General features: G+C 39.1%; 1 protein-coding gene across 1 annotated transcript in view; it reads left to right on the forward strand.

The window, feature by feature from the left end:
* Window positions 1–1,898: 1,898 nt before the first annotated feature.
* ANO4 (anoctamin 4) overlaps window positions 1,899–24,045 on the forward strand; it is a 215,727-nt gene continuing 193,580 nt past the window's right edge. The window contains exons 1-2 of the mRNA XM_069541243.1: window positions 1,899–1,929; window positions 22,231–22,367. Coding sequence (XP_069397344.1) covers window position 1,929; window positions 22,231–22,367 — 138 coding nt within the window. The 5' untranslated portion in view covers window positions 1,899–1,928. The remainder of the gene's footprint in view (window positions 1,930–22,230; window positions 22,368–24,045) is intronic.

Consider the following 24,045-nt stretch of genomic DNA (forward strand, 5'->3'; position numbering starts at 1 on the left):
GAGTAAAAACTAAGTGAGATAATAAAGTACATAGCACGCAGCCTGGCTGAAAAGTGGTACTGAATTTTTTTTTTTTCCCTGTCGATGTCATTGTGAGATCTTTGGGTCTTTGGTTATTGAGCAGAACAAAGGTGACTAGCGTTAGTAGAGGCTGAAAAGCATCAAAACTTTTCCCTACCCATTCAAGGTAGCTGGCCATGGTGGAGAAAAAAGCAGATAGCTCATTTAAATTCTGGGCCAGCAGGAAGACATCTTTGTTCTGTTCCATTGAGAAGCTTAGTCTCACCGATAACTTCAGCCCTCGCAATGAGCCAACTGAATGCATGCATTTAAAAATTCACTGCTGTGTCTGCAGTGCTTAACTGTCACTTTAAATGCATGCTGGTCCCAAATAATTGACTTACGGATTCTTTCTCATTATTCAATTGGCTGGATAGTTTCTGTAGAAATGCCAGTGTTGCTATATAATAAATTATTATGGATGATAATAGTAATGGCTTCCATTTACTGAGTGCTATGACAGCTAAGAGCTTTTCATGCATTATCTCATTTAATCCTCATGGCTACTCTGTGTGACTGTTACAATCACCCATTTCATGGATGAGGAAACTAAGATCTAGAGAGATTTGGTGTTCCCTAGTAAGAATTTGAATGCTGGTTTGTCTGCCTCTGGAATCTGAGCTTATAGCTTTACTTGTTACTCTCCTGCCTTTGTTTCATAAGTACCGCATATCCTCATAAATTCATTCCATCTACATTAGTTCAGGGCCTACTCTGCTAGACACTGTTCTAAGTGATGGATTATAGCATGCAGACAAAAGTTCCTGCCCTCCTAAGGCTCACCTTCTATTATAGTTACTTGTGTCCATTCCCCTCCCAGAATGAGTGTTCTTGTAAGATAGCAACTGTGTCATTCTTCTTGAGTTCTAGGGATGTAACTGAAATTTTATTCAAGGCTAATAATAATTCCTGGGCTTATAAAAGAATTATTTCTACAAAAATTTTGGAAGCTAGAGTGTGCCCCATTTTATTTATCAGGCGCTCTGTTTATTTTAGCACTGACGTTTAGCCCGTCCAGACTCATCAGATTGAGATGTTCTTACTGATTATTTTAAGAAGCATTCAGAGATTTATTATTATTAATGATAAAGCTACTTTTTGATATCTTGGTTTCTTTGACTTCCTTAAATGTCGTATAGGTGTGTGGAGCAGCATTAAAAAACCCTCTTTCTTTAGAACACACCAAAAATACACTGGGCAAACCTAGTACAAGGGCCTTAACTACTTCATAGAATAAATTAAAGTATTCTGGTATAATTGAAAAGTAAATGATATAACAGGGGAAGTCCAACTGTGAGAGAAAAAATTGATACCGTTTTTCTGTGATATCAGGAATATTAAATCCTTTCCTTTAAATAAATTATTACCATTTTAAGGAAGATGGTTTCATAAAGTATTAGTGGTGAATGTCCCTTTTTAGCCATGTAGAAGCTGAGAATAATTTTAAATGTCCTTGGGTGGAGGCTAGCATATTATATTCTTCACCTAGGAAATCATCCATAAATACTATGAAGTATGTGGTATTTTAATAAAGTAATTGCCTTATTTTTGCCTTGGAAATACAATTAAACCTTTTTGGTCCCATAAGGGGCAAATGGCTGGTAATGTTCCTCATTTTTTAAAAGTCATTTGTCCACGTGGGAGGATCATTGGCAAACCAGCTGGCTGTTCTTTTTAGATTTTGACATTGCTTCTCCTTGGGACCCTGATGCTGGGCTGTCTGATAACCAGTGCAAACTCCATGAATATCTTTCGTTTCTCTAGAAGGAGGTGTGGATTTGCAAAGCTACCAGCTGGATACGCAAATACTACCTGACGGGCCAAAGAGTGATGTGGACTTTTCAGAGATTCTTAATGCAATACAAGAAAGTAAGTTTCACTCCCATTTTAAATTCACCGTGAAAGGAGAAAGTGTTATAACACTTGGGAGGGGTAGTAAAACTAGAAACCTTAGATGCCAAGCTTTAAAATAAAATGATGTCTTAAAAGAGATGCTGTGTAAAATAATTTTGATACCAGAAGAGATGGTTAGTGAAATGCTGGTTTAATTTTTGAAACTGAACCACATAGCTTTGGGGTCTTCGATGAAGCCTAGTGGGAAAACTGTAGAGGGATTATAAATTCTGTATAGTTAGTATGCTATAATATTTAGTAAGTAACTGGGTATTATAATTTTTTGGATTCCTTGATTAATCATAATCAAAGAAAAATCTTTAAGAAAACAGAATACTATTCCTTCACTCAGATATCAGTAGTAAGAAGTAAATGTTGACGCAGTAAGCTGAAATCAGGGGAATTTTATTGTCCAAAATGGGTATTGGAGTCATTGATGCTGGGCCGTGACCGAGAAGTAAACTCCTCTTTTCTAAGCATTTTGATTAATCAAGGTTTACTCTTCTTCCGCTGTTTTATTGTTATACAGTTTTCACTAAGAACTTTATCATAATCAATACATTTGCTCAGGTTAGAGATTTAGCATTGAGGTTGGGGATGCAGTATCACATACTAAGTCATCAGCATTCATGTTCTGCTGTCAGAGCTCTAATTCTAGATAATGTTAGTCTTTTAATATCAAATAGTATTATGTAATATTGGATTTGAAGAGTGTAGACTGGACGAGCCTTGTATAAAGAACTACTGCAATCTTTTGCTACTTTTAGTTTTGTGACATTGCATTTCTATACAATGAAATACATATTTCTAAATTATATTTATATTTCTATATTTTCTGTGAACATTTTAAAGCATTTTAGTACTATTTATCCCCTTTTGTCATTGCACTACCCTCCTGACCTTATGGGGTAATTACTAAGTCCACTTTACAGGTAGGACAGCTCAGGGTGGGAGAAGTTAAGTGCTGACATAATAAGATAAATAATGGAGACCAGAGTGGAATGGAGAGTCTCCTACCCTTCGTTTAATTCCTTCATGAATGTACTTGGTATAGGGTTTAAACACTGAGGTGAAGGATCCTGGAATTGAAGGAGATGAGGCTACTTCTGAGAGAAATATTTTTAATGAAGACTATAAGAGGACCAACTATTTGTTCTGGGTGGGCAATCCCTTCATACTAGGTTACTGAATAAAAGCGAAAAAATGTCCCCAGGAGAATAAAAATCAAATTAATAGACATTGGAAAGAAATTAACTTTTCATGGAAAGTTATAAAATTGTGTAATTACTTCCTTTGATTTGAAAGATGATAGATTATACTTTGCTGAAGGGATTTTTTTTTTAATAAATGATAAAAGCTGGCTTCTATGCAGATATAGGAGATGAACTTCGATTTTTTTAGGGCTGAATGATCTTAGGATGGGAATAAAGACGCAGATCTACTAGAGAATGGACTTGAGGACACGGGGAGGGGGAAGGGTAAGCTGGGACAAAGTGAGAGAGTGGCGTGAACATACATACACTACCAAATGTAAAATAGCTAGCTAGTGGGAAGCAGCCGCATAGCACACGGAGATCAGCTCGGTGCTTTGTGACCACCTAGAGGGGTGGGATAGAGAGGGTGAGACGGAGGGAGATGCAAGAGGGAGGAGTTATGGGGATATATGTATACGTATAGCTGATTCACTTTGTTATAAAGCAGAAACTAACACACCATTGTAAAGCAATTATACTCCAATAAAGATGTTAAAAAAACTTATCAAAAAGCTAGTAATATTGTAAAAAAAATGAACTAAATGTTCATAAGACTATTTTTATCATAGTTTTTGTGAGCACACCTTAGTAAAAACACATTTGTTTATGATGTTAACTGTTTTATAGTTTAGAATGGTGATCTCTTTATGAACAAGTAGAAGAGTACAAGTTTGTGAGAACTTAATATTTAAATTTAAAAACAAGAAAAGGGAAATATTACTTCATTTTAGAAAGCAAATCAAGTTTTATAGGTTTAAGAATTTTCCAATGTTTGAGAATTAATCTGTTTATTTTCTTGTTTAAAAAACAAGTTTTATGCTAAGTAGGTTTGGGAAGCTGTCCACATAGTCTGGGGCAACTCGTGTAAGAAAGATTTGGGCCGTTTATCTACCTTTAGAGTCTAACTAGAGATTCCAAATATGATTCAGATGTTTAACCAGTTCATTGAAATTTCTAAGTATAAAAACACATGGCTTGGTTCTTCAAGGGACTGTACCTTAGATTATTGTTTGTAGAAAGCTTTGAAAGACCAAAATATAAAAAATGTAAAAAATATAGGATTTGAACATCAGTAAAACTCCTTGTCTGCTACAAATGTTTTTATTGGGATTAGCAGGATGATGGAAAGATTTCACTGTTTCTTAGAATTTGTGGACATATATGTATGACCTTCAAGATTGAGCTAGAAGACTCTGTGTGTGTGTGTGTGTGTGTGTGTGCGCGCGTGCGTGTGTGTGCGTGCGTGTATGTGCGCGCATGTTTCAAACATTTCTTGAGTGTCTTAGCAGCCATCATAGTAAGTGCTCTCCCTTACTATCTCTTGTCATTGTTAAAACAACTGTAATTAATAGATACTATTTTCTCCATTTTAAAGGTGAATATACCTCCCCAGGCGATATGATTAATATATGATAAAGTCAATATTTCATTGTATGTCAGTCCTTGTTATGCTAAATAAAAAGTGAGATAAAAATGATTAGGAAAAAATGAACTACTTTGGATTTTTACAGTTTGATTCTTATGTTGTTACATCTGGATGCAAGAAATCCTCTACCATTCTTCTACATGGTAAAATACATTTTTTCCTATATTGCTTATGCCCTAAGTATAGCTTCATCTGTTCAAAAGAAGATGTCTCAGAATGGTTAACCGTCCATAAGTTGTTTTTCAACTTCCCCCGTATCAGATGTATGGCTTATAGGAAGGAAAGAGTTATTTTATCCATCCATTCATGTATCCATCTCACCTGTCATATGCCAGGTACGGTACTAGGCATAACTCTTTAAAGCAGTGGTGAACGTTTTGGTGCACAGTTGGATTCAGGAAAAACTTTGTCTTATTGTTCAAAGTGAAAGCAACCCATTTGCTTTCTAGGAGAAAAGCCTTTATATGTGGCAGTCTAATGTAAGGGGATACTTGTGTTTGGGTGTGTGTGTATTGTTTCCTTCATGTTTTTTTTCCCTCCCTTTCTATTCTCATCCCAAGTTAGCAGCCAGGTCTCTTCAATGCCTTTGTTTCAGCAGAGTTTTTTGTTTGTTTTTTTTTTAAGTAAGTTTATTTATTTATTTATTTGCTTGTTTTTGGGTGCATTGGGTCTTCTTGCTGTGTGCGGGCTATACTTCATTGTGGTTCCCGGGCTTCTCATTGTGGTGGCTTCTCTTGTTGCGGAGCGCAGGCTCTAGGCGCGTGGGCTTCAGTAGTTGTGGCATGTGTGCTCAGTAGTTGTGGCTTGCGGGCTTCAGAGCTCAGGCTCAGTAGTTGTGGGTCATGGGTTTAGTTGCTCCGCGGCATGTTGGATTTTCCCAGACCAGAGCTTGAACCCATGTCCCCTGCATTGGCAGGCGGATCCTTAACCACTGCGCCACCAGGGAAGTCCTCTGCAGAGTTTTGTGTTGCCTAAAGTTCCTGCCTCTTGTTCTCTGAAAGTCTGAGCTCCTGAGTGCCTGATGCTTAGATAGGAGAAGAAGAGAGAGAGAGAGAGAGAGAAATAGACAGGAGGAATGTCCTAAGACAGGCTTCCTTGGAGTGTCCTGCAGTGGTAGCATGGCTTCTTGTAGGTGGATGGGAAGAGAGGGAGTGGTTGTGTTGTGTGCCTGTGGGACCTGTGCCTGGGCTACCTGAACTGCCAGCCATGGCTGAGATTCTGCAGCCTGAGGAAGGAACAGATCCTTCAGCATTCAGGGAACTTTGGAGGCTCTGTGAAGGCAGCAGTCTCATCTTCCTGTTTCTTTGTTGTATACCCAGTTCCTTGAGCAGAGTATGGAGTATAGTAGCTGCTCAGTAAATTTTGTTAATGCATGAGTGAGTGAATTCCACTGTAGACTCACAAAGGGGGCAGCTCAGCAGTAGCCAGTGGAGCACTTTGGAGACCAGAGTAGTTTGCAAAACCTCTAGAACCTTTGTGCAGCTCTGGATATGTGAGGTAGAGGAGTGGGAATGTCAGCAATAACTGAATGAAACTGTCTGCTGCAGATGGGTTGGTTGTATCCTCAGATGGGAAACCTGTGGATATAGAGGGCCAACTGTATAGACTCTGGGGACTCCTGAGCGGCATTCATACCCTGCAGACTTTATTGTGATGTAGCCCATTAGGTTCTAATGGACTAGGGAACGAGAGAGAGCAAATAGCAAAGTATTTGGAAGGAGAACTGGGAGGTTGGAAGGATTATTGGATGATTGTTACGCTATAGTCCGACCCTTTGTGCCTGCATATGCCCCTAAGCAATCCTATAGCTGTTCCCACGTTGGTGGTGCTCTTGCTTCTGTGGGTGATGAGACTTAGTCATTTCTCAGTGACATCCAGTGAGTCGTTTTGAATCCAGTGTCTTGAGCCCTGATTTCCCATTGTATTTTTTTTTTCAGTACGCGGGCCTCTCACTGTTGTGGCCTCTCGCGTTGCCTCTCCCACAGCCTCCGGACACGCAGGCTCAGCGGCCATGGCTCACGGGCCCAGCCGCTCCGCGGCATGCGGGATCTTCCCGGACCGGGGCACGAACCCGCGTCCCCTGCATCGGCAGGCGGACTCTCAATCACTGCGCCACCAGGGAAGCCCTCCCATTGTATTTTTAATTCACATGGCTATGCTGTTTCAAAGGGGAAGATGGGGGAGAGGGAGGAACTGACATCAGTTGAACATCTTGTCTGGCAACTCTGTGGTTGACTTTTTACCTGTATTATTTTATTTAGTCTTAAACTCTCTTTGCCTTAATTTCCACATCTATAAAAGGGAGGTAGTTATAGAAAATCTGTGCAAAACCCTTAGTGCCTGGCACACGGTAAGCGCTGTGGACGTGTTGGCGGCCACCTTCTCTTCATTCCTCACAACAATCCTCTCTGGTACGTTGTATTATCCCCACTTAAAAGGTAAAGAAATTAAAGCTTGAACAAGTTAAAGCACCCAATCTAATAGTAAGTGGGAGGACTAGTGTTTGAACCCAGGTTTGTCTACATCCAAAGCTCACGCTCTTTCCAGAGAAGGGACAATTATGGTCAGTAGACTTTTAGGGTTTTTAATGCACAACATCACTGATCTTGCTTCTAGTTGTGAGAAGGGAACCGAGACTACTGAGCAAAGTTTGCATCAGGTATACAGTCCTTCTCTATGTCGTTCCCAGTGCTGGAAGAGGTGCCGTCATTAGCTGCCTTGTTGCAGAAGTGGCCAAGGTGTCTGTCTTCTCTTTAGAATGGAGCAGTTGCAGGAGAAGCTCCTCTTAAGAAACACGCTGTCTTGGGCACGAGTTAATGATCTCGGCCCCTTTGCAGAGTGTGTTGTGGGCACCCCATGCCGTCGTGTATGCTCTGTAATTTTATAAACAGCATCCTTCCCAACCACACATCTTTAAAAAACTCATGACTTGTTTTTTTTAAAGGCACATTTTGAATCTTACAGCATTTGAGTTACCTTCCCACGGCAGAAGAAAAGTGCCTGCTCTCACATCTGTAACCATTAGAACCCCAGCTTGCTTGTCCCCGTTTTTCTTTGGGGAAATGTTAACATACCCATTTAATTGTTGCCATAACACACTAGCAGCGGTCTCCAAACTTTTTAAAAGTTGGAATCTGTCTTTTCCCCCCCATATATTTTTATATATAATATCAATAATATTGATATTATGTAATATAAATATATAATTAGAATATAATTATATATTATATTATCACATATAATATCTGTGTAAGACAGATAACTGAGCTGCTTGGAGTAGGTAGGGGTAAACGGTGTAGGACTTTGCGCAGTTTCCTTTTTGGCCTCCATGGCCCCTGAAGTTCCTCAAAAGAATCCTGGGGTTCCCAGGAGCACACTTTGAAAACCACTGACCTATTAGAAAGGAATAAAGCCAGCTAAGGAAGGATTTGTGTCCTTTCCAGTTATTTATTTTGAGTTTTCTAAATTAGGCTTACTTTTTCTTCTTCTTGGTCCACCAGGCAGTCTCTGCCTTAGGGACGTCATCAGATTCATTTGAAGAGCAGAGGGTCCTAGAGGGACCCTCTTTCTCTTTTCTCTTTGAACTTCTAGAGGGTCCTAGTCTTGCTAGTGCCATATAAATGCTAAGCAGTGTTTGGTTCTTAAAATCCCAGCCTAAGGTGCTCAAAGCTGTGCTAAGGCTCTGTGTTTTCCTGAATTTTTAAAAAAACATTTAATTTGATCTATTTGTTAAATTTGTAAAAGTGTCAGACTTGTCGGGCTACAGATGTAAAGTCTAGCTTTATTCAGATAAATGTTAAAACTGTGACAGTTGTTTGCTGGTTAAATGACTTCCTGTTCTTGAAAGCCAAACATGATTTAAGAACAGTAGAATGCTTTCCACAAAACCAAGGAGTCAGCTAGAAATAGCCTGGATTCGGGAGTCAGTCCTGGGTTCAGGTTCATCTCTGTCACTTATGAGCTGTGTGACCATACTTAGCACCTCTGAACCTGGCTTCTTTCTCGTACTGCCTGTCTCCTAAGGTGTTCTCAGGCTGAAAGCCTCACAATCCTTCACACCTGGCTGGCTCTGAATAAATTGTCGTCCTTTCCCACTTTCTTCCTGTTTAACTCGGAATCCAAGAGAAAAACGGATTCTTTCAAGCAACGGCACTGAGATAATTAGAATAAGAAGAGAATGACAATTGATATCATCTTAAACCAGCTTTTATTTTAAATGAGCATTGAGCACCTCTTGTTTGCTAGCCAGCCCTTGGGTCAAATTTGGAGCTGCCTTGGGCCTTACCTGAAAGGGACCCTAAATGTAAAGATGAACTGGTTATAAAACAGCCAGGTAAGTGTTTAAACTGAGACATGAACAATCCTTTTTCTTTTTTTTTTCATTTTCTAATGAGGCTTTGAGGTCAATATGTAATACCTTCAGAATTCTGTGCATCAGATGTAATAATTTGGAACTCGGGATAAAAATAGTGTAATGAATTGGCACGCTGGAGGACAAATATAGATACTTGGATTATACTGCACAGCCCTTTCATGTCTTCTTCAGTGACCTATCATTTCACTTTATTTTCTCTGCACCAGAAAATACTGAGATTAAAGTACTCCTGAACTATAATGCCAAGGTGGGGTTATTTTTTAAAAAGAGCAGGGAGTCGAACGATTTGATTTTTTGGAATTTATTTTTTACTCTTTTAGACTGTTTCTAAAACAGTCTAAACATTTGCGATTTGTTTTTTTGTTGCCTTTATAGCACCGCTTCCTCAATTTCATCCTCTTGTCTGGAAGTACAAGGCTTCCCACTCATGTCTTGGTCATGTTTATACCTCCCACACCTAAACTAAATGTTGGTTTAATGAACAAGTGACAGAAGAGAATCAGTTCACTTGTTTGTTTGAGCCCTTGCGGTATATTTGCAGTCTCTTTTCCCAAGAGAATCGAATAATCGCTAACATCCCCAATGATTTTCACTGAAGGAATAATGGAAATAATTGCAGATATTTGATGAGTAGATTCAGTACTCTGGCGGCAAATTTGCCTTCCCACACAGGAAGAATATCAGCATCTCCTGCTTCCTGGCCCTCTGCCTTCTCTGTTCTGCCTCCGTTCTGGGAGAGTATCACAAGCCAGCCCTCAGAAATCTCTTTTCTATGCTGAGTTTGTGGCTTTACTCAGAGGCTGTAGCTGAATTTTGGTCTCCCAGGCAATTTGAGTTTCTTGACCCTTGTTCAGTTGTTAAATGTGATTCCCTGCTGTTTAGTTCCTGGGTCTCTTTAGGCTGAGTGCCTGCTTTTTGCAAAAGAGAATCATTTGGGAATCTCTCTTGCTTTCCCAAATGCATGGTACCCACCTACTGGGACCCATGTTAACTGCCAAGTTTTGTTCACACAGCCCTTCCTGAGTCTGAGTACAATGCAGGTCCATACCTGGTTTGCGTGGAATTTTAAAATTCTCTCTCTTTCTCTCTCTTGCCATTCTTAATTGACTTCTCTGAACATTGGACTCTCTTATTTAATGACCCTAATTACAGAATTCTACCAGGCAGATAATTATCAAACATTTTTTTATTTGAGAAAAAAAGTATGAGGGAGGTAAAGGGATCCATTAACAAGTGACCTTGTTTGCATGAAGAGGATGTTTGTCACGTCTGTGCCAGAGAAGGAGAGGCCCTGCTCCCACCTTGGCTGGACCCTGAGCTCTGTGAGGTCAGGGGTCCTGCCTGTCATGTCTAGTACTTAAGCTCCAGCTTTTAGCCCAGCACACTGTCTGCCCAGGGTAGGTACTCAGTAACTACTTGTTGAATAAATAGATTTCTAAAAATAGGTGAACTTCAGTGTTGGGGGTTTTCTTAAAGAACAGAATGAAAGTTCGCATCAAAGGAGGTTGCACTTTGTTCCTAAACTTTACCTTGTAGTTAAAGTGGATCTACCAGTGACAATGGTGAAATACTGACAAAGGACACATGTTTATTCTGCGGAGTGTTTACACGTTCTACAGTCTTCTTACTGACCACATGTTCAGCTGAGTATTTTCTTTTCTCTTTTTTCTTTTTTTAAAAAAAATTTTTAATTTAATTTTTCTTTTTTTATACAGCAGGTTCTTATTAGTCATCCATTTTATACACATCAGTGTATACATGTCAATCCCAATCGCCCAATTCATCACACCACCACCCCCACCTCCCCGCCGCCTTCCCCCCTTGGTGTCCATACGTTTGTTCTCTACATCTGTGTCTCTATTTATGCCCTGCAAACCGGTTCATCTGTACCATTTTTCTAGGCTCCACATATATGCGTTAACATACAATATTTGTTTTTCTCTTTCTGACTTACTTCACTCTGTATGACAGTCTCCAGATCCATCCACGTCTCAACAAATGACCCAATTTCATTCCTTTTTATGGCTGAGTAATATTCCATTGTATATATGTACTACATCTTCTTTATCCATTCGTCTGTCGATGGGCATTTAGGTTGCTTCCATGACCTGGCTATTGTAAATAGTGCTGCAATGAACATTGGGGTGCATGTGTCTTTTTGAATTATGGTTTTCTCTGGGTATATACCAAGTAGTGGGTTTGCTGGATCATATGGTAATTCTATTTTTAGTTTTTTAAGGAACCTCCATACTGTTCTCCATAGTGGCTGTATCAATTTACATTCCCACAAACAGTGCAAGAGGGTTCCCTTTTCACCACACCCTCTCCAGCATTTGTTGTTTGTAGATTTTCTGATGATGCCCATTCTGCCTGGTGTGAGGTGATACCTCATTGTAGTTTTGATTTGCATTTCTCTAATAATTAGTGATGTTGAGCAGTTTTTCATATGCTTCTTGGCCATCTGTTTGTCTTCTTTGGAGAAATCTCTATTTAGGTCTTCTGCCCATTTTTGGATTGGGTTGTTTGTTTTTTTAATATTGAGCTGCATGAGCTGTTTATATATTTTGGAGATTAATCCTTTGTCCGTTGATTCATTTGCAAATATTTTCTCCCGTTCTGAGGTTTGTCTTTTCGTCTTGTTTATGGTTCCTTTGCTGTGCCAAAGCTTTGAAGTTTCATGAGGTCCCATTTGTTTATTTTTGTTTTTATTTCCATTACTGTAGAAGGTGGATCAAAAAAGATCTTGCTGGGACTTACGTCAAAGAGTGTTCTTCCTACGTTTTCCTCTAAGAGTTTTATAGTGTCCGGTGTTACGTTTAGGTCTCTAATCCATTTGGAGTTTATTTTTGTGTATGGTGTTAGGGAATGTTCTAATTTCATTTTTTTACAAGTAGCTGTCCTGTTTTCCGAGCACCACTTATTGAAGAGACTGTCTTTTCTCCATTGTATATTCTTGCCTCCTTTGTCATAGATTAGTTGACCATAGGTGCGTGGGTTTATCTCTGGGCTTTCTGTCTTGTTCCATTGATCTATGTTTCTGTTTTTGGGACAGTACCATATTGTCTTGTTTACTGTAGCTTTGTAGTATAGTCTGAAGTCAGGTATTCCGATTCCTCCAGCTCCGTTTTTCTCCCTCAAGACTGCTGTGGCTATTCAGGGTCTTTTGTGTTTCCATACAAATTTTAAGATTTTTTGTTCTAGTTCTGTAAAAAATGCCGTTGGGAATTTGATAGGGATTGCATTGAATCTGTAGATTGCTTTTTAGTATAGTCATTTTCACAATATTGATTCTTCCAATCCAACAACATGGTATATCTCTCCATCTGTTGGTATCATTTTTAATGTCTTTCATCAGTGTCTTACAGTTTTCTGCACAAAGGTCTTTTGTCTCCCTAGGTAAGTTTATTCCTAGGTATTTTATTCTTTTTGTTGCAGTGGTAAATGGGAGTGTTTCCTTAATTTCTCTTTCAGATTTTTCATCACTGGTGTATAGGAATGCAAAAGATTTCTGTGCATTAATTTTGTATCCTGCGACTTTACCAAATTCACTGATTAGCTCTAGTAGTTTCCTGGTGGCATCTTTAGGATTCTCTCTATATAGTATCATGTCATCTGCAAACAGTGACAGTTTTACTTCCTGTTTTCCAATTTGTATTCCTTTTATTTCTTTTTCTTCTCTGATTGCCGTGGCTAGGACTTCCAAAACTGTGTTGAAGAATAGTGGTGAGAGTGGACATCCTTGTCTTGTTCCTGACCTTAGAGGAAATGCTTTCAGTGTTTCACCATTGATAATGTTCTTTGCTGTGGGTTTGTCATATATGGCCTTTATTATGTTGACGTAGGTTCCCTCTATCCCCACTTTCTGTAGAGTTTTTATCATAAATGGGTGTTGAATTTTGCCAGAAGCTTTTTCTGCATCTACTGAGTTGATAATGTGGTTTTTATTCTTCAATTTATTAATATGGTGTATCACATTTATTGATTTGCATATATTGAAGAATCCTTGCATCCCTTGGATAAATCCCAGGGATGATCATGGCATATGATCCTTTAAATGTGTTGTTGGATTCTGTGCTAGTATTTTGTTGAGGATTTTTGCATCTATATTCATCAGTGATATTGGTCTGTAATTTTCTTTTTTTGTAGTATCTTTGTCTGGTTTTGGTATCAGGGTGATGGTGGCCTCATAGAATGAGTTTGGGCGTGCTCCTTCCTCTGCAATTCTTTGGAAGAGTTTGAGAAGGATGGATGTTAGCTCTTCTCTAAATGTTTGATAGAATTCACCTGTGAAGCCATCTGGTCCTGGACTTTTGTTTTTAGGAAGATTTTTAATCAGTTGCAATTTCATCACTTGTGATTGGTCTGTTCATATTTTGTATTTCTTCCTGGTTCAGTCTTGGAAGGTTATACCTTTCTAAGAATTTGTCCATTTCTTCCAGGTTGTCCATTTTATTAGCATAGAGTTACTTGCAGTAGTCTCTTAGGATGCTTTGTATTTCTGTTGTGTCTGTTGTAACTTCTCCTTTTTCATTTCTAATTTTATTGATTTGAGTCCTCTCCTTCTTTTTCTTGATGAGTCTGGCTAATGGTTTATCAATTTTGTTTATCTTCTCAAAGAACCAGCTTGTAGTTTTATTGATCTTTGCTATTGTTTTCTTTGTTTCTATTTCATTTATTTCTGCTCTGGTCTTTATGATTTCTTTCCTTCTGCTAACTTTGGGTTTTGTTTGTTCTTCCTTCTCTAGTTCCTTTTTTTTTTTTTTTAACATCTTTATTGGGGGTATAATTGCTTTACAATGGTGTGTTAGTTTCTGCTTTATAACAAAGTGAATCAGTTATACATATACATATGTTCCCATATCTCTTCCCTCTTGCATCTCCCTCCCTCCCACCCTCCCTATCCCACCCTTCCCGGTGGTCACAAAGCACTGAGCTGATCTCCCTGTGCTATGCGGCTGCTTCCCACTAGCTATCTACCTTACGTTGGGTAGTGTATATATGTCCATGCCTCTCTCTGTCTTTGTCACAGCTCACCCTTCCCCCTCCCCTTATCCTCAAGTTCGTTCTCTAGTAGGTCTGTGTCTTTATTCCTGTCTTACCCCTAGGTTCTTCATGACACTTTTTTCCCTTGAATTCCATATGTGTTAGCATATGGTATTTGTCTTTCTCTTTCTGACTTACTTCACTCTGTATGACAGACTCTAGGTCTATCCACCTCATTACAAATAGCTCAATTTCGTTTCTTTTTATGGCTGAGTAATATTCCATTGTATATATGTGCCACATCTTCTTTATCCATTCATCCGAAGTTGGGCACTTAGCTTGTTTCCATCTCTGGGCTATTGTAAATAGAGCTGCAATGAACATTTTGGTACATGACTCTTTTTGAATTATGGTTTTCTCAGGGTATATGCCCAATAGGGGGATTGCTGGGTCATATGGTAGTTCTATTTGTAGTTTTTTAAGGAGCCTCCATACTGTTCTCCATAGTGGCTGTACCAATTCACATTCCCACCAGCAGTGCAAGAGTGTTCCCTTTTCTCCACACCCTCTCCTGCATTTATTGTTTCTAGATTTTTTGATGATGGCCATTCTGACTGGTGTGAGATGATATCTCATTGTAGTTTTGATTTGCATTTCTCTAATGATTAATGATGTTGAGCGTTCTTTCATGTGTTTGTTGGCAGTCTGTATATCTTCTTTGGAGAAATGTCTATTTAGGTCTTCTGCCCATTTTGGGATTGGGTTGTTTGTTTTTTTGTTATTGACCTGCATGAGCTGCTTGTAAATTTTGGAAATTAATCCTTTGTCAGTTGCTTCATTTGCAAATATTTTCTCCCATTCTGAGGGTTGTCTTTTGGTCTTGTTTATGGTTTCCTTTGCTGTGCCAAAGCTTTTAAGTTTCATTAGGTCCCATTTGTTTACTTTTGTTTTTATTTCCATTTCTCTAGGAGGTGGGTCAAAAAGGATCTTGCTGTGATTTATGTCATAAAGTGTTCTGCCTATGTTTTCCTCTAAGAGTTTGATAGTTTCTGGTCTTATATTTAGGTCTTTAATCCATTTGAGCTTATTTTTGTATATGGTGTTAGGAAGTGATCTAATCTCATACTTTTACATGTACCTAGTTCCTTTAGGTGTAAGGTTAGATTGTTTATTTGAGATTTTTCTTGTTTCTTGAGGTAGGCTTGTATAGCTATAAACTTCCCTCTTAGAACTGCTTTTGCTGCATCCCATAGCTTTTGGATTGTTGTGTTTTCATTGTCATTTGTCTCTAAGTATTTTTTCATTTTCTCTTTGATCTCTTCAGTGATCTCTTGGTTATTCAATAATGTATTGTTTAGACTCCATGTGTTTGTCTTTTTTACATTTTTTCCCCTGTAATTCGTTTCTAATCTCATAACGTTGTGGTCTGAAATGATGCTTGATATGATTTCAATTTTCTTAAATTTACTGAGGCTCGATGTGTGACCCAAGATGTGATCTATCCTGGAGAATGTTGCATGTGCACTTGAGAAGAAAGTGTAATCTTCTATTTTTGGATGGAATGTCCTATAATTATCAATTAAATCTATCTGGTGTATTGTGTCATTTAAAGCTTGTGTTTCCTTATTTATTTTCATTTTGGATGATCTGTCCATTGGTGTAAGTGAGGTGTTAAAGTCCTCCACTATTAGTGTGTTACTGTCGATTTCCTCTTTTATAGCTCTGAGCAGTTGCCTTATGTATTGAGGTGCTCCTATGTTGGGTGCATATATATTTATAATTGTTATATCTTCTTCTTGTATTGATCCCTTGATCATTATGAAGTGTCCTTCCTTGGCTCTTGTAACATACTTTATTTTAAAGTCTACTTTATCTGATATGAGTTTTGCTACTCCAGCTTTCTTTTGATTTCCATTTGCATGGAATATCTATTTCCATCACTTCACTTTCAGTCTGTATGTATCCCTATGTCTGAAGTGGGTGTCTTGTAGAGAGCCTATATATGGGTCTTGTTTTTGTATCCATTCAGCAAGCCTATGTCTTTTGGTTGGAGCATTTAATCCATTCACGTTTGAGGTAATTATTGATATGTATGTTCCTATGACCATTTTCGTAATTGTTTTGGGTTTGTTTTTGTAGGTCCTTTTCTTCTCTTGTGTTTCCCACTTAGAGAAGTTCCTTTAGCATTTGTTGTAGAGCTGGTTTGGTGGTGCTGAATTCTCTTAGCTTTTGCTTGTCTGTAAAGCTTTTGATTTCTCCATCGAATCTGAATGAGATCCTTGCTGGGTAGAGTAATCTTGGTTGTAGGTTCTTCCCTTCATCACTTTAAGTATATCATGCCACTCCCTTCTGGCTTGTAGACTTTCTGCTGAGAAATCAGCTGTTAACCTTTTGAGAGTTCCCTTGTATGTTATTTGTCGTTTTTCCCTTGTTGCTTTCAATAAGTTTTCTTTGTCTTTAATTTTTGTCAGTTTGATTACCATGGGTCTTGGAGTGTTTCTCTTTGGGTTTATCCTGCCTGGGACTCTCTGCGCTTCCTGCACTTGGGTTGCTATTTCCTTTCCCATGTTAAGGAAGTTTTTGATTATAATCTGTTCAAATATTTTTTCTCTCTCTCTTTCCTTTCTCTCTCTCTTCTCTTTCTGGCACCCCTATAATGCGAATGTGGTTGCGTTTAATGTTGTCCCAGAGGTCTCTTAGGCTGTCTTCATTTCTTTTCATTCTTTTTTCTTTATTCTATTCTGCAGTAGTGAATTCCACCATTCTGTCTTCCAGGTCACTTATCCGTTCTTCTCCCTCAGTTATTCTGCTATTGATTCCTTGTAGTGTAGTTTTCATTTCAGTTATTGTATTGTTCATCTCTGTTTGTTTGTTCTTTAATTGTTCTAGGTATTTGTTAAACATTTCTTGCATCTTCTCAGTCTTTACCTCCATTCTTTTTCCGAGGTCCTGGATCATCTTCACTATCATTATTCTGAATTCTTTTTCTGGAAAGTTGCCTATCTCCACTTCATGTAGTTGTTTTTCTGGGGGTTTTATCTTGTTCCTTCATCTGGTACATAGCCCTCTGCCTTTTCATCTTGTCTATCTTTCTGTGAATGTGGGTTTTATTCCACAGGCTGCAGGATTGTAGTTCTTCTTGCTTCTGCTGTCTGCCCTCTGGTGGATGAGTCTGCCTAAGAGGCTTGTGCAAGTTTCCTGATGGAAGGGACCTGTGATGGGTAGAGCTAGTGGGCAGAGCTCATTAAAACTTTAATCCATCAGTTGAGCATTTTCTGACGCTTCAGCATTTCTAATCTAGGCTGAAGCTCTTGAGAGACTGGCAGGTAATAATGATGCCTTCATACCACTCATTCTCCAAAACTCAGATTGCCTGACATACTGATTTCCCTTGAGTGCCCAGGTAGCATCAGTCCCATAATAACTTCCAGACAGTAATTCTGGTGGGCAGCAATAAGGAAAGCAAAGGGCTTCTCTCCCTTTTCCCATGATAGCTGGTCCCTCTAGAATCAAGTAGTTGGGCCTTTAATGTAGAGCAGAATTTCTCAACCTCAGCACCGTTGACATTTTCGGCTGGAGAACTCTATGCTGTAAGGGCTGTTCTGCGCATTGTAGGATATTTAGCAGCATCCCTGGCTTCTTCCCACTAGATATGACTAGCATCACCCCTCGATATCAAAAATGTCTCCAGACCATACCAGATGCCTTCAGGGTGACAGTTTAGGGCCAGTTGAGGACCATAGATGTCAAAGGCTTTCTTGAACAGATTGTGCCAACACCAGAAAGTGATACTGGTGGAAGATGACGTGGTAATTTTCTATCCTTGGCGAAAGCATAAGGGCAATTCCTCATGGATGGATGAATGGATAGTCAAGAGTTTCTCCCCAGTGAGAGCCAGTCACCAAGACAAAAATCTCAGTGTGCTCTTTAGCTTCCCCCTTTATCTCTCATCTCATCCCAATCCATCCCTCTGAATAAGCATTCCAACTTGTAAATGCTTCCTCTGCCTTTTTGTATTGATGATGCTAAAATGCTAACTTAAGGTCCCAGAGTCTAAAATTAAGAAACCAACATTTCTTATGGATCTGCCATGTGTCGGCCACCCTGCTAATGTGCACATAATCTCACATAATACTCTCAGCCACCCTTAAAGAAGTTTTCTGTACCTGTCTCACCTGTGAGGAGTTGGGAACACAAATTCACACCGCTAAGCGGTAGAGTTTGGAAAAGAATATTTTTACCCCATTGTTCACATATATCCGATATCTACTTAGAAAGTCATCACTATCTGTTTGAAAATTTAACCGGTATCTACTTGAAACTCTGGAGCTCCTGGCTTGTGAATAAGAATTGTGTTTGGAGAAACGTATATGCAAGGTCCCAGAGCCGTAGAACGGTGGAGAAAATAGGACTCTTACACATCATTAGACAGTGACCACTTCGAGGTCATTCTGTTATTCAACAAATATGAGTTGAGGGCTTACTCCATGCCTGGACCTCTGTACACCAGTCAAGACAGACAGGGTCCCTGCCCTTATGGAACTTATATTCTAATAGGGTAGACATCCAGCATACAAGTAAACAAATGAATAAATAATTACAGACTATGATACATGCTGTGAAGGAAATGAGCAGTGAGAGGAGGAGATGGAGAGTAATTGGGTGAGGGGCAGCTTCTTTACATAGGGTGGTCAGGGAAGTTGTCTTTGACTTTGACATCTCCCACAGCATACTGTACTTCCTCAAAAGTGTTACTGCTTCTTCTTGATCACCTGGCACAGTGTAGATGCTCCTAAACCTTGATTGTATGAAAAGATTATGATGTTTTTCCTTGGTAGCCTCAGAGCCTAAAAACCTCTAGTAAGTGTATTAGTTACTTCTTGCTGCTGTAACAAATTACCACAAACTTAGTAACTTAAAACAGCACAGATTGTTATCTTACAGTTCTGAAGGTCAGACATCCTCAGGTGTCAGTAAGACTGTGTTCCTTCTAGAGGCTCTAGGGGAGAATCTGCTTTCTTGCCTTTTCTATCTTCTCGATTCCTTGACTTGTGACCTTGTCCTCTATTTTCAAAGCCAGCAGCATAGCATCTTCCAGTGTCTCTCTCTCTCTCATTCTGACCTTCCTGCCTCTCTTGTAATTACATTGGCCTACTCATATAATCCTGGATAATCTCCCCATTTTAAGATCCTTGACTTAATCAAATCGATGAAGTCCCTTTTCCCATATAAGGTAACACATTCACACGTTCCAGGGATTAGGTCACCTTTGGGGTCCGGATTCAGCCTATCACAGTAAGCAATAAATGTTCATTTTATTCCCATGCCTGTTTTATTTTACAAATGAAAAACTTGCCGTTAAATGAATTGCCCAAAATCACACACTTGGATACAGCTTTATATCCTGGTCACCCCGTCTAAGTACATTATCATTATTCTCTCTATATCTATATTCTCTCTATATCTAGACTCTGTTCTTTATAGCACTCAGCACACTTCACATTTCTTTGATTATTTGCTTTGTTATTACCAGAAGGGCAGGAAGACACATCACTTATTCACCAAGTTACAGTCACTGCACAGCTCGGTGCCTGACACATAGTGTGAACACCTCTAAAATTTTTTTAGGTGAAAGAATGAATACTCTTTTGTATGCTTGGGTAAATAGAACTCAAATTCCTATAAATGATACTGGTCAGCAGCTTCTCATAGGTTAAAAATCCTTAGCTGTTCTTAAAGCATCAAAGAAAAAAATGAACTTCAATGTTGGCATATAATTTGAGTCAATAAAGAAGGGGCCCCAAAAGCAAAAATAAACAACTGGGACCTAATTTAACTTAAAAGCTTTTGCACAGCAAAGGAAACCATAAACAAAACAAGAAGACAACCTATGGACTGAGAGAAAATATTTGCAAACAATGCGACTGACAAGGGCTTAATTTCCAAAATACACAAACAACTTATACAGCTCAGTATCAAAAAACAAAACAACCCAATCAAAAAATGGGCAGAATACCTAAATAGACATTACTCCAAAGAAGACATACAGATGGCCAACAGGCCCATGAAAATATGCTCAATATCACTAATTATTAGAGAAATGCAAATCAAAACTATAATGAGGTATCACACCAGTCAGAATGGCCATCATCAAAAAGTCTACAAATAGGGCTTCCCTGGTGGTGCAGTGGTTGAGAGTCCGCCTGCCGATGCAGGGGACACGGGTTCGTGCCCCAGTCCGGGAAGATCCCACATGCTGCGGAGCGGCTAGGCCCATGAGCCATGGCCGCTGAGCCTGCACGTCTGGAGCCTGTGCTCTGCAACAGGAGAGGCCACAACAGTGAGAGGCCCACGTACTGCAAAAAAAAAAACAAGTCTACAAATAATAAATGCTGGAGAAGGTGTGGAGAGAAGGGAACCCTCCTACACTGTTGGTGGGAATGTAAATTGGTGCAGCCGCTATGGAGAATAGAATGGAGTTTTCCTTAAAAAAGTAAAAATGATTCTGCAGTGCCAATCCTGGGCATACATCTGGAGAAAACTCTAATTCAAAAAGATACATGCACCCCGATGTTCATAGTAGCACTGTTTACAATAGCCAAGACATGGAAGCAACCTAAATGTCTATTGACAGATGAATGGATAAAGAAGATGTGATACATATATACAATGGAATATTACTCAGCCATAAAAAAGAATGAAATAATGCCATTTGCAGCAACATGGATGGACCTAGAGATTATGATACTAAGTGAAGTCAGAGAGAGAAAGCCAAATATCATATTTAACTTATATGTGGAATCTAAAATATGATACAACTGAACATATTTACAAAACAGAAATAGACTCACAGACATAGAAAACAAACATACAGTCACCAAAGGCGAAAGAGGGGGAAGGATAAATTGTGAATTTGGGATTAACAGGTATACACTACTATATATAAAAATAGATAAACAACAGGGACCTACTGTATAACATAGGGAACTATATTCAGTATCTTGTAATAACCTATAATGGAAAAGAATCTGAAAAAGAATATATACATAAATGTACATTCTTCCTGTACACCTGAAACATTGTAAATCAACTGTACTTCAATAAAAAATAACGAAGGAACCCATACCTGGCATTATATTTTCCCATCCACTAGTGTTGAACTTTGCCATCTGGTGTACTGCAACACTGTGTGCATTTGAGTGTGGTATTCTGTATTTACGACTCCATATACAGTACTTTATCTGTTGACATATTAGCATCAAGAGTCTTTTGGGAGAGTTCCTGAGTAGCTCAATTCGTAATTCCAATTCATGATTAGAGGAAGAAGAAAGGCAAAAAACCTAACTGCATGCTTTATTAGTGCATCAGCTTTTCTCTGTTAGGCCTTAAAGAAGTAACAAAGGGGAAATAAAATCACAGTTCTTACTGAACTATGCAAGTAGCACATTTACGGGTTCACTTAGCAAGTTGTATGGCATTTAAATAAAAACAAAAAATTTTAAAAATATAGGTCATCTCCAACACAAGATGAGTTCTTAGAAGTCTTAAAGAACCTTATGCTAAACAACTGTATGAAGGAAAGCTAAACAAACGCAATGCCTCCTGTTATCATGGAAGACAAGTTATATTTACACTATGAAGATACTTTGCTTCACGTTGTCCATCTTGCCTAATGAAGACACTGTTTGGTCAAACATGTTTTACATCTGACATCCATTTCTCTTAGGAAATAATATACCTGTCATTCAAGGGGTTATTGAAACAAAAAATATGAAGCCAAAGGGAGATGTCTTTACTTTTTTTTTTAAAGTGTCTTAATTTTTTTTTAATTAATTTTTATTTTTGGCTGTGTTGGGTCTTCATTGCTGTGCACGGGCTTTCTCTAGTTGTGGCGAGCGGGGGCTACTCTTTGTTGCAGCGCGCAGGCTTTTCATTGTGGTGGCTTCTCTTATTGCAGAGCACGGGCTCTAGGCATGCGGACTTCAGTAGCTGTGGCATGCAGCCTCAGTAGTTGTGACGCGCGGGCTCTAGAGTGCAGGCTCTGTAGTTGTGGCACGTGGGCTTAGTTGCTCCACGGCATATGGGATCTTCCCGGACCAGGGCTCAAACCCCTGTCCCTTGCATTGGCAGGCGGATTCTTAACTGCTGCACCACCAGCAAAGTCCGGAGATGTCTTTACTTTTAGTATTGCTTTTAAGATCCCAGATTCTTACCCCGACTTGTATTTACTTTGATTCTAGTGGCCAAGGATGTCAATATTCTTTTTGATGAATTGGAAGCTGTCAACAGTCCTTGCAAAGATGACGATTCTCTCCTTCACCCTGGAAACCTGACCAGTACTTCAGATGATGCTAGCAGATTGGAAGCAGGGGGAGAGGTAAGTGTGTGCGATTTCTTAAAAACACAATTCTTGATCCAGGCAGGAACCTGACAAGCATGATCCAGTAGATTGTTTAAAGTCATCATCTCATTGAACTGTGGGTTCCTGAGGGAAAAAAAGGACCAGGTCTTGTAATCCTGTGATGTCCTCTAGGAGTCTAGTACATTTCAGGGATCTGAAATCCACTTACTCTCAAAACAAACTTTCAGTGGGTCATACACTTACCTTATACCTAAAGGCATTTTGTTTTTATAGAGAAGATTCTTAAAACCACCTATCATTTTAAAATGATCTACGTTCTGGGTGTCGCTAACTAGTAAAAAGTTAGCTTTACAAGGATGTTGAAATCTTGTAAAATTGAAATGAAATCAATTTCTGTTGAAATCTCCCAGCATGTAGAACAGTGACACAGAGTGGACCAGACCTCAGTAGGTGTTGGGTTGTCTGAAGGCTCTCTGAGTTTCCATTTGCCTCTGTAATCTGGGAACTCATTGCAATTGTAAATAGACCCATCTGTTCATGTGTCATTTTGGGGGGAAAAATAAGTATTTTGTTAAAGGCATTCACTGTTGCTCAGCTGTGTCTCAGTGGAGTTTAATATCTCCTTTGTATATGCACTAGGTTTAGGTGATAGGAGCACAGATCGGAGTCAACTAATTTATTGTGTATTCTTAACATTCTTTAAGAATACACAACTAATTTATTGTGTATTCTTTATTATTCCAGAGGCTGTTAACTAGTGAAAGGATAACACCTTTGACCAGGGAAAATTGTTTACTTCTACCAAGCTTCCCAGTCCTCTCTATAAATACCATATGCTACTTATCTATGTGTGGGGGGTTTTTTTGTTTGTTTTTGTTTTCTGTAAGAAAAAACTCATTCTATCATCATCTTTTCACACAGAAACTTTGGATGCCATAATCTGGCATAAAGGAAGGACCTTGAAAGGCACCTCAAAAAGCAGCTAGTGTAATCCCCTTAATTTATAGATGATGAAACAGTCTCAGGTAGGTTAGGGCTTTGCTAACCCTCCTCTTGAAGCCTTGGCTGGTTTTGCAGATAGATGCTAATTGTTAAATCTACAGGATAGTTCCCTTCCCTGGCAGATGATTGTTAAGAAAGTGTTTATTTGGGTAGACTTCTGTGTACTTCTTAAAGCAGAAGCCAAAAATCGTCAGTGAGGATTGGTCATCAATTATAAATACCTACACCAGCTATGAGACGTGTTATTTCCATCACTCCCGACTGAGATTTTCGTTTTGGATGAGGTTGCATGCATGTCACTTGTGCGTGAGTATGGATTCTAGCAGTGGCCTTGGAGGTCTGGCCTGTGTTCCTTCTTCATACTACTATTTGGAAACTGACGTGTACTGTGTCCTCCAGTTTTTTGTGTGTTTATGCATACGGTTGACCCTTGAATGACGTAGGTTTGAACTGTGCGGGTCCGCCTATACATGGAAGTTTTTCCATAGTAGACACTACATGACTACGTGGTATGTGGTTGGTTGAATCCGTGATGCCGAGGAACTGTGGATATGGAGGCCCCACTATGACTATAAGTTACACGTGGATTTAACCCCGTTGTTCACAACTGTATACACAAATATCACAAGAAAAATACTTTTCTTATTGTGGGAAAAAAATTTGAGAAATCCTGAACTAAAGTATTACTAAA

The sequence above is a fragment of the Delphinus delphis genome, chromosome 11, assembly GCF_949987515.2.
Source record: "Delphinus delphis chromosome 11, mDelDel1.2, whole genome shotgun sequence".
NCBI classification, from domain to species: Eukaryota; Metazoa; Chordata; class Mammalia; order Artiodactyla; family Delphinidae; genus Delphinus; species Delphinus delphis.